This window comes from Cajanus cajan, chromosome 1 (assembly GCF_000230855.2).
Source record: "Cajanus cajan strain Asha chromosome 1, NIPB_CcT2T_4, whole genome shotgun sequence".
NCBI lineage: Eukaryota > Viridiplantae > Streptophyta > Magnoliopsida > Fabales > Fabaceae > Cajanus > Cajanus cajan.
Window position 1 is genome coordinate 86,978,345 of NC_138517.1, and position 15,210 is coordinate 86,993,554.

General features: G+C 32.1%; 3 protein-coding genes across 6 annotated transcripts; 1 reads left to right on the forward strand and 2 right to left on the reverse strand.

Moving 5' to 3' along the window:
- Positions 1 to 631: 631 nt before the first annotated feature.
- On the reverse strand, positions 632 to 4,394 carry VOZ1 (vascular plant one zinc finger protein). 4 transcript variants are annotated; one of them, XM_020375349.3, is made up of 6 exons: positions 4,141 to 4,394; positions 3,314 to 3,571; positions 2,879 to 3,028; positions 1,960 to 2,437; positions 1,336 to 1,662; positions 632 to 1,091 (listed from the first exon to the last, which is right to left on the reverse strand). In XM_020375349.3, the coding sequence occupies exons 2-6, from the start codon at positions 3,539 to 3,541 to the stop codon at positions 1,039 to 1,041; spliced, it is 1,236 nt and encodes a 411-aa protein (XP_020230938.1). In that variant the 5' UTR covers positions 3,542 to 3,571; positions 4,141 to 4,394; the 3' UTR covers positions 632 to 1,038. The 4 variants fall into 4 exon arrangements, with proteins under 4 accessions (XP_020230938.1, XP_020230937.1, XP_020230935.1 ...); XM_020375348.3 differs by having other exon boundaries at positions 1,285 to 1,662; XM_020375346.3 differs by having other exon boundaries at positions 632 to 1,662.
- A 1,757-nt stretch (positions 4,395 to 6,151) lies between these two features.
- On the reverse strand, positions 6,152 to 10,306 carry LOC109811542 (Optic atrophy 3 protein (OPA3)). The gene is made up of 4 exons (XM_020375313.3): positions 9,980 to 10,306; positions 9,761 to 9,895; positions 7,957 to 8,043; positions 6,152 to 6,647 (listed from the first exon to the last, which is right to left on the reverse strand). Exons 1-4 carry the CDS (start codon positions 10,106 to 10,108, stop codon positions 6,489 to 6,491), a joined length of 510 nt encoding a protein of 169 aa, XP_020230902.1. The 5' UTR covers positions 10,109 to 10,306; the 3' UTR covers positions 6,152 to 6,488.
- A 1,523-nt stretch (positions 10,307 to 11,829) lies between these two features.
- LOC109811568 (trans-resveratrol di-O-methyltransferase) lies at positions 11,830 to 13,454 on the forward strand. Its single transcript, XM_020375350.3, has 2 exons — positions 11,830 to 12,797; positions 12,889 to 13,454. The coding sequence occupies exons 1-2, from the start codon at positions 12,036 to 12,038 to the stop codon at positions 13,189 to 13,191; spliced, it is 1,065 nt and encodes a 354-aa protein (XP_020230939.1). The 5' UTR covers positions 11,830 to 12,035; the 3' UTR covers positions 13,192 to 13,454.
- The last annotated feature ends 1,756 nt before the right edge of the window (positions 13,455 to 15,210 follow it).

A 15,210-nucleotide genomic window follows, 5' to 3' on the forward strand; every position in this document is an offset into this window, starting at 1 on the left:
CTCCAATTGATACATTTAAAATGATTACATGATGGGGTTAAATAATAATGTTATACCAATGTTGCCAGTGAAATAATCTTCACTAGAATCATTTATATTTTGTTCTCATTTAATGGAGTAATTATTTTAAATTTTTTAAAAGCCACAATGTAGTTTATCTAAATATAAAAATAAAAGCAAGCTTATGGCATATATTCTAAAGAAAGTAGTAGCTTTCCTAGTGATCTGGTAGCTTTTTGAAAGGCTATATAATACTCTATTGATGGGAAAAATAAAATACTAGTTATGATTGTTTGCGAAGGGAAGATCCAAAGCGGTTCAAGACTTTCACACGTGCGACTTACCACCCTGTCGGATGCTAAATTCAAGACTTTAAGTCTGTATAAATATGATATTTTTTAGTTTTAGTTTTTCTGCATTTTTTATTTTCTTTTTGATCTTTATAATATTTATCGTCACCTATTTATCACTATAGTATAGACTAAAAATATAAAAGCCTTATTGCAAACGGCAAATTCACTACGGAAAATTAAAACAAGTGAGACCAAACATCATAAAGATCAAGAACTAAATTCTTTACAAAAACTAAAACAAATAAAAGTTATTTGCAAATACCACAAACATATCTATATCGCTCGAAAATTAATCGAATTGGATGCTTAAGCTTACTGTAATGTTGAGATAGAAGTGAAGTGACCTTGTACCAAAAAAGAATAACACAAGACAGATCATTATCAGTGCTGACTTTCCAAGATTCCTTTTCTTTTTCTGAGTTATTGATAAATTAAATTCTCATGAAGAGACAGAAACATTTATTACATAGCCAATATTTATGTGCCCTTGAAAGTCTGCCCTGCAGAGTGCAGAGTGCATATCTAACCCCTCCAAATAAGTGGCATCATTTTGAATTAATGCAACTTTGTGCCTCGGTAAAGGGTCAATTTCCGAAATGCAAATGATTTAGAGTTGGTAATCTTCCAAAGTTAGAATTCGGTATCCATCAGCCTCTCATGCAGCACTCCTGTGAGAATGAGCTATTCACACTTCACAGTGTCTTGACAAGGAAAAAAAATCACCTTGTCTTGTTGTTCCTAAGAAGAAAAAGTAGAAGAAAAAAAAAGACCAAGTTATGCAAGATCAATCACGTGACATAATAGTCACTTGTGTTGTCAACAACATAGTCACATGGTGCAGTTAAGCCGTATTGATATGGTGCATTTAGTAGAGTAACTCTGTTAGAAGCTGAATAAACACCACCTCCTATGCCAAGCTTTGTTCTACTACCTTTGGCAGAGAGGCTTCCCATGTGCTTCTGCAGATCAGCAACTGACTCACCTGTTACTAGCTTTGCCTTTGAGCTCTTCTTCCCATCAACAAGCTTTAGTTCCAACCTGTACAAGGCACAAACATCACACTTGCTTATTTCATACTCATAAAGGTGCCACTCAAAATGGTTCAGTGGTTGAGGGTCCATGTAATAGGATCTCTTCAGCCCTCCAAACTCATTCATCACTTGCTTTCTAGATTCATGCCATCCACGCCCACTATAATCTGGCAATGATCTCTGCTTCCTGTTTCCACTCTCAAATGCTCTTCTAGGCTTGTCAAAGAAAAGCCACTCCCTAATAGTCTCACCCTCAAGAACACAAATATCAAAGAGCTCTGCAATCAAAAAAGAATTCTCAACTTTTATAATGTTAACTAATTAAAAATCACTCTCACTATAACTTTTAATAATTAAGAGTTTAATTTTTATGCACTGTCAGAAATCACTGTTGATTTAACTTTTAAGATACTTATGGTAGAGTTAATAAACTTGTCTTACATGACAATTTATGATCAGATGATAGTATAAAATTTTTTACATATAAATTAGGTACTCTTACTGTAACTATTACAAAAGTCAACAATCTTACTAATTAAATTCTATATGATAATGCGGCATCAAATTTAAATTACCAGGTGCATTCCATGGAGATTTTGTAGTTGCTGCTCCCTCACATTCTGGGATGCCAACAACTTTTCCTTGTGCCTTTGCACTAAGAGCAGCAAAAAGTAGATTATCCTTAAGTCCAATCCCCCCAGGTCTTAGAACTGGAGTCATGCCTGGTGGTCCTTCGTTTAAAGCTAGAGAAGCATGAAAGCTACTGCAATAGTCTTGACACCAGTTCAAGCCTTGTACAGGCCTCGGACAGTCCCAAAGTGCACATTTCGGACCTAAGAAAGCAGAAGGAGGAGGGCAGGCACTTGGCAGATAGCTAGATATGTGAGGAACACCATCTTCCTCACAAAATCTTGTACCAGCATAAAAGCTGTGGTCCAAGTTCTTATTGAAGTCAAATTGATGATACTCTAGAGCAGGCCCATCCAAGTTGGGAATTCCTACAGTGGAGGGTTTGCATTCGCTAAGCAACAGGAAATCCTGTTGATGTTGGCCCTGATTTATAGTTAGACCAAGAAAATCATTACAATTACGGTGATATATGTATAAATACTGACCAGCATTAAAATAATGATCAAACTATACTGCATAAGAACGAAAATTTGGCTTTGAGTTCTAGGGGAGAATTTTAGTATTAATTATAAGTTTTCTAAAATATGACTAAACCATCAAAGCCACACTATTCTGTCATAAGAAAATGGAAGATTCAAAAAATACATTAAAGAAAAAGCTTATCACAAGTGAAAGATAATATATCAGGTTATAATTTTTCAGTTTGCATTAGAAGATACTATCAACCATTCTGAATTGAAATAGGGCACCAACAGAAAGAGAGAAGCCTCAAAATCAATAATTTTAGAGCCACAGAAAGGAATAAAGAATTGAACTCTGATCAAAATGGATGAATAATTCTCCAAAAGTAAAAAGGGCACACACCTCTTGGACTATGACCTTAGCCCCAACCTGCATAGTCAGATCATTAGGTTCAGGCTTAGGTGCAACTAATGGACTAGTGGCATCATCTTCCTCCTCACAGAGCTGCAATAGCCTATAAACATCGGTCGAGAAGGATCCAAGACTGCCACCCTATAGTCAGCCATAAATACAACAACTCAAATCATTCCTTACCAAAAATAGTCATTCAAAGTTCACATGTGGCCACCACAAATTCACAATTGGAAAAGTACAAATTACGATCACCATGACAATTAAGTCTGCAAGTTACAATTGAGGAGACTACTACAAGCCTTTTTTTATGTAAGTTATAAGTACTTTTGAAAAATTTTCTATTGAAAAAAGTTCTTTATTTTCGGTAGAGAAATTATCAAAAGCTCTTATAAGCTTATATCTAAATAGGCTCTATGAGCTTACTTGTTGCAAAGAAGAAGCAGGAGATGGTTCATTGAGCTCAGCCTTCCACTCACGAAGCATTTGATGGACTTGCTCCTCAAGAAGTGCAGCATCAACCGTACGGCTCTCCTTCCTGGCAAACTGCAGATCCAAGAACATCACCTGAAGATCATCAACATGGTTCCTTGCCTTGTCCTTAAAAAGCCTGTGTGATGCTGACTTGCAGCTGCTCTTGGAAATTTTCTTCATCACCAAACTTCAAGTCCTGCCTACAAGACCCTATATTCACCAATAAAAATGAGTTTCAGTCTATTGCAAATAAAACCTTGGTGAAAGAGAGAAAACGTAAATGATGCAAACAACTTTGAGATAAGTTTATCATGATCATTGTCATTGATCAGGAGCATATTCCAGCTCAGCCACCCCACCTCAAAAGTCCAGAGATTCTAAAACCAAGATTCCAACATCCCCATCACAAAATTAAGTCAAATCATAGTAAAAGATTCATCCCATTTTCAATTAATGAACTAAAAAAAAAAAAAAAAAAAAAAAAAGAGAAGGAGCACGAGCTCAATTTCTGATGAAAACAGAAAACATAAATGAAGATCAAAACAATTAGATTATTTAGAAACAAATTTAAGAAAATGAAACAAGAAAAAAAAAATTAACAAACCAATCAAAAACATTGGACAAAACATCATTAAAACAATCTCCAACTCTGAAGCAAAAGACAATATTAACTCGAAGGAACACAACTAGGACACTGGAAAGCAAAACTAACCCAAGTCATGATCAAGGTTTTCAACCAAGAAACCTGACTTAGAAAACGAAAAGTTTTACATGCTCACCTGAGGCTCCAAATTCTCTATTAAAGATAGAAGGTTCAATACTCTCTCTCTCTCTCCGTTCAGAGAAAGATTTATAAGGAGATGGAAAGGGAGAAGAGAGAGAATATGCTTCCTTTTTTCTTTTTTTCCTCTTTTTAATCTGTTCTCTTTTCCTCTCCTTCCCTTTCTCCACTGACGAGATCAGTGTGTGTGAAAGGGGACAACCAAAAAACAGAAGAAGAAAAAAGCATAGGGACAATACAGTTACAGTTAAGTGGAGATTGAAGAATATATGTTGCTGGATAAATAAATATTAATATACCCAATGTCTTACCAGAAATAACGGTTGTAACCCCCTTCATTATCTTCTTTGTATTTTAATATTTACAGAGGAAATTCTTTATGAAATTCCTATTTAATGGCTTAAAAAATATAAAAGATTTCCTTTTTACTATCTTTTCTCCTTTTATAAGAAATAAATTGTAATATTTTACACTATAACTTGTTTTTTTTTTTTAAAAAGATCTCAAGGAGTACAATATTATCATGAAGAGAATCATAATAACATCTATTTTGTTAGACTTATAGTAATTTTATTTACATAATGTTTTTGTGGTGTATATTTTATATCCTTCGATTGGAGCAATTAATTTAGGCTGGTTAAAAATTATGTGTCGTATGCTCATAATTATCATCGATAGGAATTATACTACATATATTTCAAAAATAAGTAAAACACGGTATCAATTGTCAACAAAAGAAAAAACAAAATAAAACAACACGAAAGAGGTATAAAATTTATATAAAAATAATTTTTGAACTGTAAAATTTAAGAAATACTTCTCAAAATCATTTTTTTTCCTTGAGATATAGGATGTCGTTGTCTCCTAATTACCCCAATATTATCACTTCTCAAATGTTGATGGCATACATCACAGAAAGAGTGGTCCTTCAACGAGTGTGCCATATTTCAAAAATGCTTTATTTTCTAGGTCACGACTCGAGAAAAACATATGTAACAAAATAAAATCAAACTTCATTTTATATATACAAAAATAACATTATAATTTTTTTATATACGAAAAATAATTAGATTCATAATCCAAAGTTGATTTTGGTGTAATTAATGAAATAAAACACGTGTTTTCCTTCTTCTTCTTTTTTCTTCTTTGCTGAATGTATCCATTAGATTTTACGAAAAAAATAAAATAAAATTGGCAACTATTTGTTGGTGGCCCAATTTAAATGCTCAAAAACGGAGAAGAGAAATGGAAGGAAGAATAGAACCAATCCAAGAAAATAAATAAAAACGAAAGAACAAGGTGATTGGTGTGTTTTTCTTTTCTTTGCATAATTTTCCCATTGGTTTTTAAAAATGTATCTTGACAACTATCTGTTTGTGACTCAATGAGATCACGGCACAAAAAGGGAGAAGAGAAATCAAAGAAATAAAATAAATCATACAAGAAATCTAAAAAAATAAAAAAGGTGATTCCCCTTTTCTTGCCAAATATTACAAAAAAATTAAGATGAAAATGTTCTATTGGGTGAATAGGTGAAAGATATCAGGGTAAGGAAGGAATAAAGTACTCCTCCACTACCGTCCAACATATTCCTGTTTTGATGCTTCTCTTAATGGAAGAGCTTTACAGGAGGCTGCTTAATGGATATCATATCCACCTGCATCCCATGGCTTATCATTCGGACCATCCACATGTCATGTCCATAACCCTCTATTTTCCCTAAGCAAAACCTAGAAGGGGGCATAGTGGGGTGGTTGATTGTGCTCGCGCAATCGGGATCACATGCGGTGGATACCTTGTCATCAAACTTCATAATCACATAAATTGCTTCACTATTTTAGCCAGCTAAAATGGTTACCATCATCTGAAACACAACATTGCCTGCAACAGATTCTATTGCCATGATTAAATGAATAAGGACGTTAGGTCCTTACCATTATGCAATGCAGATAAATCCAAGCACTACCCAATTGCATATTCATTTATGCTTGAAAGAGAAAGAAAGTGAATACGTGAAAAATAAATGTTCTTTTAAAAAATTAACAAGTGGACTTGAGAAGGCGAATGGAACATTTGAAATGATGCATTTACAATTCAATTGATAGCGTCACCTCCTAACCGCTATGAATTATACTGTCTCTGCAACTTATTCTGGGCAATACACTAAGGATTTCAATCTGAGTTCTCTTTAATACAAAAGAGATTTTGAAATAAATGGATGGCCGAAGACTGCAGTCAAAAAATATGTTGAAGAAACACTCAGATGAATCAAAAGTTAAGCCTGAATTACATTCATCCCAAAAGACGAATGAAAAAATGTGATAAATTATTATATTCTTCATCAGCTCAACCAGTTTTCTCTGCCTTTCCAGTTTCTGTATTACCATGTTTGAAGTTTAGAATGCCAGTCAGTCCTCGTCCCCTGGCCATCTGTTCCAGTTCTTGAATTCTATGCTTAAGAAGTTCTACTTCTTCAGCCAAGTTCTCAGTTTTTTGCTTCACAGCCTAAAGAAAAATAAACAATGGTTGGGGAATGTTAAATTATGAAAAGTTTACTATTAGATATTTTTTCTCAGTTAGCCTGAATTGGGAACCAATGACAGTGAATACAGAGTTTTTTAGTGTCGTTTTATTATTTTATATACCAATAGAAGGAGGACAAATTGCCATGGATTATTAAAATAAGCCACTTTTCCTTTAACAGTAGAATCTAAAAAAACAAACAGTTCAGATAGCTAAAATAAACTGCCTGGCCTAAAACCTTCCCTCAATTTAACCAATGCAGACTTGTAACAATATCCAGTCCAACACTAAGCACATTGACAAAAGCCTTCACATTGTCCTATAGCAGCTTCTTCACAAAAGGTCAAATACAAACCACATTTAAAGATTTATGTTTTCATTCTCAAATTTAGTAATTATTATGACTCTGTATTACTGTCAACTTAACCATCCCATATAGAGTTTTTAAAATAAAATATATACACCAAAAAACATTAACACAACCTTTGGGAAACACTGAAACAGTAATGTAAATAATTGATGGTACCATCTGAGAAATATAGGTATTGAATCAATCAAAAGCTGAAAAGTTTGTAATCGTGTATATTGATATCTTCAAATATGAAGCCCTCTCTATGAATCATAATCCATCACAGCCTCCACTCAGCTGCTCTAGAAATTGATTTTTAATTCACAATGTGATACGGGCAAACAGTTCAGCTGTTTCTACTTAGGCAATATAAGCAAAGCTGTGAAGTAAACAGTTAGGTCTAAACTAGCAGCATTTTGTTGTTTATCTGAAAGATTGATGATTATGGCTTACAAGTTGAACAATAAATCATGAGAATACAAGAGCCGCCAGATGTTTCTTAAATCTTCAGCATAAGGTGGGAATAATCTCCCATCATAGTAATAATACTACAAACAAAATTATTTGTGTATTGAATTTGGTCAAGTTTCTGTAAAAAAAAATCTTGAATATATTGAGGGATCATGATTAAGCAAACAACAACGATATCACAGAATGATACAGTGTTGGTATAACATCCTTCGTATAACAAAATGAGAACAGGTAATATATGTAATATGTTTAACATAGGAACATAGGAGGCATGACAATTGATAAGAATAAGATAATTAAAGTTAGGAGGAAATAACATATAAACAAAAAGAATAAAGTAAATTTGAAAACAAGGATGAAAGAAGTAAAAAAACAAAAAATTGAAAGAGAAAGAACACTTGACATATTTGAAACCAAAAGAAACACATAATGTCAAAAGCTATTTAAACAAGATTATTATTTTGAAATTACCCCCAGCTCTTGCTTTCGTACTTCCTCCTTTCTTGCCTCAGATCTAGCACTTCTTTGTACCTCAAAGATCAAGAGAACTCCTGCAACCTATGAGTATAGCAAGCACAAAGGCACAGAAACAAACAATTAAGGACAAGGCCTGTGAGTATGTATACAAATTATTTTGGTCAAACATGTAAAAATGATTTACATTCTCACGTGCTGGGTCTGAGAGTTAATAAATTCCCAACAGGATCTCTTTTTCAGTTTCATTGTGATGGGGGTCATGCTGATCTTTCTTATTATAATAAGACACTTAACTAACGTGTACCAAGACCCCAAGGTTTCATACCTTTAAATTTCCATCTCTCCTTCGATGGAAATACTGCTCTTGTAAAATAGTATTATTTAAACTGAGATAAAAGAAAAAAAAATCTTTAACTTTAAAGATCACAACTCACAAGCATTTTATCTGTCCATTAGATCATAAGCCTTTTGTTATTTCAATTTTGTTAAAATATTTAATTGAACGTTCTGCATATATGATATAAGGCAAGATAACTGCAATTTCAGCCATTTTGTACCATTTGTTTGTCTACTTATAGACATATTTATTTTAACCATTTATCATATTATTAAACACACACAACTTCTGACCAGCAACTGACAATAAACTACCACTTAACTTAAAGTGTCAATTGTTCTGATAACTTTTCTACATAGGATGATTTGGTTTTCTCCACTTGAAATCACCCTAAACCTAGTACATAGTACCTACTATCATACTCTAAAGTTAAGCTAAACTCCAGGAGCCTATTAATCTCAACTTGTAAACTTGAATGATAACGAGTCAACATGCTTTAAAATACTAGGTAAAGAACATATCTTGTGACCAAAAAAAATTAAACTGCATATTCATAACTAATATTTGATGTTCCAAATCTATAACAAATCAATTGAAAGAAATAAAAGTTAAATATAACTCAACAATGGTCAAACAACTATACTATACTATACTTATATTATTCTGTATTTTTTACAAAACAAAACAATAACAAATACATAAGATTAGCGTCATAAGCCCAATACAAATTTCATAAAATTGGTAACTCAACTCAAGTAACTAACAAAATTGTGCTTTGAGAGCAAAACCATGGGTAAATTCAGGTCATAAACATGACAGTAGGGTCGAGAGTAACCAAATTTGTCAAAGTTTGCTTAGACTTGAATGAGTTTGATAAAAGGAGTGTTTGTGTATGAGTTAAATCATTTTTCTGTCCTAGCCTCGTAAACTCAGGAATTTAACAACCATTTTACCTACTCAGCCAATTGTAAGTAAAAGCTCATACTTAAGTCTCGATTTTCAATAATTACAAACAAGGATTATACCTCAAAAGCACACACACGGAAAACAAGAAGGATAAAACTTGTAGAATCATAAGTGTTGCTAGCGTTATTTTCCAATCAAAATCAAAGTTTCACCTTAGTAATATATGTAATAAAGGACTCCATTAAGTGTCAATGCATATTACCAGGATAAAACCCCAATTCTGATCGTAAAACAGTACCTATGGTAATGTTATACATTGAATGTAATTTTAAGTAAAGCAAGATTGAAAGAGCTTCCAATTTCATGCCTGATATTAGGAATTGGGCAACCTAGTCCTATCTCGTAGAATAAGTCTCATATGGTTGTGAGCAAAATTCTACACCAGAATGCAGCACAGAGCAGATTGGACCAACAAACAAAGTTAAGTTGCTCTTACAGAATGGTTATAAAGTTATAATAGTGTGTTGAGTCTTTGTTTGCACAAGTAAAACGCACCGAGAAGACAAAGAGTTCCCCAATAAGGTCAACAGCAGCCTGAACAGCCTTTTCCTCGTTCAATGGGCGAATCTCAACATCCGTGGCGTGGCCGTAGATGCGCCTCTGCATCTTGGTGGTGATTTGATGGTTGGCCTGATTGCAAAATCATGAGTATGAATGAAAAAAGCGTGCGAGCGAGAGTTGAAATTGAAGAAAGAAGGGAATGAAGGCAGCTACCTGCGCCATGCTAACGATGATGTGGCGGAACCTGGGGTGAAGAGCGGCCTGCTGCTTGAGCCTACTGGCGACGGGTTTGCTGAGGGTTTTGAGGGCGAGAGTTCCGAGCTTCACGAGTGGAAGAGCCATGCTTCGATTCAGATGCAGCAACTACCAAATGCTAAATGTTGTTATTCTTGGTGAACACGCGCATAGACATGGACCTAGCTTCAACTCAATCATCAACGCTTGCAGCTTCCGCGAAACTCACACACCAATTCACCCTTCACTTCTCATCTCTTCCGACGCCTGCACAAAGTCACAAACACATTCATCGGATCACCACCACTAAATTACACGCCTAAATTTATATTTTACATTATAGGTAATTAACTCATATACAAATTTTAAAATATCTGTTTTTCATTATGCTAGTTTGCATAAAATTTTAAACTTTAAATATCAAATGTATTTGTATTTTTTTGACAAATTAAAATTCATTTTAAAAAATATTAATTTGCAAATCAGGGAGAGAAATGTTAAATAGTACCAGACGAAAACATACGAAAATTAGAAATTCATGAATCTTGCATATTTTATGTCAAGCTCAAACTCCTCATATTATTATCATTTTTTATTTAATTTTCAACCAATGAAAAAATAAACAACAACCTTCATAAATGCTTTCGTAATGAATAATTCGTACCAAATAGCATTATTCGGTGAGAATGTGAGAGTAGTTCCACCAACGCTCTAACACATTTATTTTAGGTTAAATATCTTTTTTGATCTCTGATAATATTTTTTTGTTTCAATTTAGTTTCACTTTAATTTTAAGTTTCAATTTAATCCTCAATAATTTAAATCATTGCAATTTGAGATTTCCGTCCAAATGATTTAAACGTGTTGCAAAACCCTAGTCATTGTCCGCTTTGGGACTTAGCCCTCACGGTTTTGCTTTTAGTCATCACCCAAAAGGTCTCTCAATCATTGAAGTATGTTTGTATTATATAAGTTATTATTATTTGTCATATTTTATCGATGCGGGACTTGTTTGTATCCCAACAGGACATTTATTATTATTAGAGTTTGTTAATGACTAGGATCATTTTGTTTTAAGGGAAAAGACATATCTTTGAACCAATAGTTGATCCTAAGAATTGGATGTAAGATTATACCTTGATAACTTTTGTTGAACCTTATAATCTCCTTGTTTTGCTTACTGTTTTGTTTATTTTTTTTTCTAATTTTAATTTTCTACTCGAATTCTCCCTCTGGATTCAACTTTACTCGAATCATTTTCTAAAAGGAGTAGAAATCAATTTTATAGGATTGACACTCATCATAAGTCTTGTTTAGTTTACTAATGCTTAGTGGTCAACTATTATGTGTAACTTCTTTCTGGTGGTTAAATGCTTTATCTATGTTAACTCTGATGACTAGTCCCATATTTGAGATTTTTACTTTGGTGATTTGATTGCATTTCGGTTGATACTACTTATCAGAGTTGTAAGTGTAATTTTTGTTATAAATTAATTACTCCACTCATTATCAATCAACACTCCCTTTCTTGAATGATTGGAGAGGTAGAGGCTGAATTATATATATAGATTGAAAAATGGCTTCTCCATCTTAATGAAAAATTATTTTTATTATTGAAAGTCAAATAATAAGTTTTAACATCAGCACAATTCAAGTTATTAATTACCCTGCAAATTATTCCATGCTATGACCAAAATTTAACTAATATAATTTGGATTAGTAAATCTAGTTCTTCTTCAACTAAGTTACTTTTGCGATAGAAGAAACTGACCCTCATTTTGTTTATATAAAAAGTCAAAAGTCACCTCTACTAGTTGTACAATTAATGAAAAATAATAATTAACGAGCGTTGGTTCAACTTCAACGATTCTGGTCTTGTATTTCAGTCACGGCTTTCTTTGGCAGAAGAAAGTGAAACTCATACTTTTCTAGAAGTCAAAAGTCAAGGAATAACAAAACAACAACAACCTACTAATTCAGATCAGTTGCGGTTTTGTTTGTTATAAAAAGCAGAAGTGATCTAAAGAAGAGAATTATGCAAAAGATGGATGTTGAAGAGTTGTTTCAGGCTCAGGCCCTTTTATATAACTACACTTATAGCTTCATTGGTTCCATGTCTCTCAAAAGTGCAGTTCATTTGGGAATACCAGACGTAATCTCAAAGCATGGCCAACCAATTACTATTCCTGAGTTGGTCTTGGCACTTGAGATCAACCCTAATAAATCAGGTTATGTGTATAGGCTCATGCGCTTGTTGGTGCATGCTGGCTTCTTTGTGACAAGCAAGGTTATAAAAGAAGATAAAGAAGAAGTGGGGTATGATCTCACACCTTCCTCTAGGCTACTCCTTAAAGAAAATGTTCCAACATTGTCTCCTTTTGTTCGAGCAATGTTTCATCCGGCTCTGGTTCACTCATCAGAGTTTTTGGCTGAGTGGTTTCACAAAAATGAGGTAACACCCTTTAACACTGCATTTGGCATGAGTTACTGGGAGTATTTAAGCCAAAACCAAGAGTTTAATGGCCTCTTCAATGAAGCAATGATCAGTGATTCCGGGATGATGAATTTGGTCATCAAAAACTGCAAATCTGTTTTTGAGGGGCTGAATTCGTTGGTTGATGTTGGAGGTGGTAAAGGAGCTGTTGGAAGGATAGTTTGTGAGTCACTACCTAATTTGCATTGGACTGTGCTTGATCTTCCACATGTGGTTGAAAATTTGCTTGACAGCCCCAATTTGAAATTTGTTGGAGGTGACATGTTTCAGTTTATTCCTTCAGCAGATGCCATTCTTCTTAAGGTATGTGAAATGTTCATCTTTATAAAACTATTACATAAATGTTAAGTTTGGTTAGAAGATATCTTAATTTGGTTAATTATGCATGTGGCAGTTGGTATTGCATGCTTTTAGTGATGAAGAGTGCATTAAGGTGCTGAAAAAATGCAGAGAGGCTATATCAAACAAGGGGAAGGAAGGGAAAGTAATTATTATAGACATAGTGATCGGGGAAAAGAATGAAAATCATGTATTGACAGAAGCAAAGCTGTTTTTTGATATGTTAATGATGGTTCTGGTTAATGGAAAAGAAAGAGAAGAAAAAGAATGGGAGAAACTCTTCTTGGAAGCTGGATTCAGTCATTACAAGATAACATCCATCTTTGGTATGAGGTCGCTTATTGAAGTTTATCCTTGAATTACCCAAATAATTTCTATTCTCAGGAGTAGTGATTTATGCGTTGCTTTTGTGTTTCTTTCTATAATAAAGATTGTGTCCTAGTTTCTGTTGATCTTCACGAATGTAACAATTCTACTGCCTGTATTTGGTATCACAACTATGTTTTAGTAAGGTGTGTAATTGTCAATTGTGTATTATTTGGATCTTAGTGTTTTCCCTGTTTCCTCTATGGGTATCAGATTAAGCTTAATTTCAGGGCAGGGCTGTATTTTTTTGACTTAGTCTCAACTCCTTTTATTTAGCTTTTTATGTGTTAAAAATAGTAAACAAAACATCATCAGACACGTGTCCTAAACGCATGGACTAACCTGGAGAATAGTCAGAAGTTGCTATAGAGCTGCATCACACATGAAAATGACAAACTTAAAAATTTGTAAACTTTTCTTCAAACAACTAAATCCGACTATAATTAGGTTGTATCTTGTCGGGTAATTGGGTTAAATAATTGTGGGTGAATCATTACTTACTTATATCCTAAGTTTTAAATTTGAATTATGATAACGTTATTATAATTTGAACAATAAAAAGACTTAATTACATTTTAGTTCCTAAATATCTTAATTATGTGATTTTTGATCCTTTAAATTTTAATTAAGTTATTTTAGCTCCTCAAGTACCACAATTATATAACTTTTAACATATTTCAATTATGTATATTATAAGTTTTATTCATGTACTAAATGATATAAATTTATTAGAGTAAATTAAACTTCCCTCCATAAGATATACAAATATTACACTCATTTGAAGTTAAAAATTACAACCTCCTCCTTTAACAGATTTCACTATACAATATTTTATTCATTTTAAAAAAATATGTTAACTTCCATTACAAAAAAAAATTATTATCAAAATACTATTTAATCTAACATTCTCTCACATAAATAAATAATAATTATCTTTATGCTAAAATAATTATTTTTTCCTTAACAAATTTAAATATGTTACAGTTTAACAATTTATTTCTCAATTTATATATTTAATTATTATTTTTTTTAAAATTGTACATTTTCCAAATGAATTATATATTTAAAAATATATTGTTCATTATTAACTTTACAAAATATTTTAAATTTATATAGCAAAATAATATATTTATATATATATATATAAGTATAATAAAATTGAATACAAGTATTAAAATAATATTTAATATATGTAATTAATATAATATTTTTATAAACATTTGAATAAAGTAGTATTTTATTATATAGTATTAATTATATATATTAAGATAATATATAAATATTAAGGTATTATTTAATTGATGTTTTTAATAAAATAATTTTTAATATCTATAATAAAATCACTAGTTTATCATAAAGTTATTTATTATATTTAATTAATATGATGTTAAAATATGCATATTAATTATATAATTTTTTAAATAAATACTTTTTTATATTAAAAATTATCATTAAATAAAACATTATTATTACAAAATTTAATACTTATATATATATATATATATATATATTAATTTATCACATATATAAAAGTATATATATTGTGTCACCCTCTATCTCATGTGTCATAACACAAAAATAATATAAAATTAAAATATCTCGTGTAAAATAATAAGTTCAAAGTCATGCAGGTAAAGAAAATCATATTATTAATATAACCAAATTTGATAGAAATAACAAAGTTACAAAGGAATAAAAATCAAATTACTTAAATTAAACAACATGAATTAAATCCTAACTAGTCATAACTAAGTTTTGATATCACATGCCCTATTAGAGTAAAACTCAACTCTAAGGATTAGACCTCGCCAACAACATCTTCGGTACCATGTTGATGATCACGTGCAAAAATCACAAAAAAAATGACACAAAAGAAAATGAGTGAGAAATATTTCACTTTGACTCACGATATAGGGATGTAAACCGACTAATCAACCACAAACAACACTTACAATAAGGTGTAGCATACATGGATAAACAATATCATCACAATTGTTCATTCATAGCATAT

Excerpts from the sequence above, each read along its gene's own strand:
- LOC109811568 (XM_020375350.3), top strand. The coding sequence starts at position 12,036 with ATGCAAAAGATGGATGTTGAAGAGTTGTTTCAGGCTCAGGCCCTTTTA. Across the intron at positions 12,798-12,888 it reads CAGATGCCATTCTTCTTAAG|TTGGTATTGCATGCTTTTAG; the intron begins GTATGTGAAATG and ends TGCATGTGGCAG.
- VOZ1 (XM_020375346.3), bottom strand. The coding sequence starts at position 3,541 with ATGAAGAAAATTTCCAAGAGCAGCTGCAAGTCAGCATCACACAGGCTT. Across the intron at positions 3,029-3,313 it reads CTGCTTCTTCTTTGCAACAA|GGTGGCAGTCTTGGATCCTT; the intron begins GTAAGCTCATAG and ends GGCTGACTATAG. Across the intron at positions 2,438-2,878 it reads CTAAGGTCATAGTCCAAGAG|GGCCAACATCAACAGGATTT; the intron begins GTGTGTGCCCTT and ends ACTATAAATCAG.
- LOC109811542 (XM_020375313.3), bottom strand. The coding sequence starts at position 10,108 with ATGGCTCTTCCACTCGTGAAGCTCGGAACTCTCGCCCTCAAAACCCTC. Across the intron at positions 9,896-9,979 it reads TCATCGTTAGCATGGCGCAG|GCCAACCATCAAATCACCAC; the intron begins GTAGCTGCCTTC and ends TTTTGCAATCAG. Across the intron at positions 8,044-9,760 it reads GGGAACTCTTTGTCTTCTCG|GTTGCAGGAGTTCTCTTGAT; the intron begins GTGCGTTTTACT and ends CTATACTCATAG.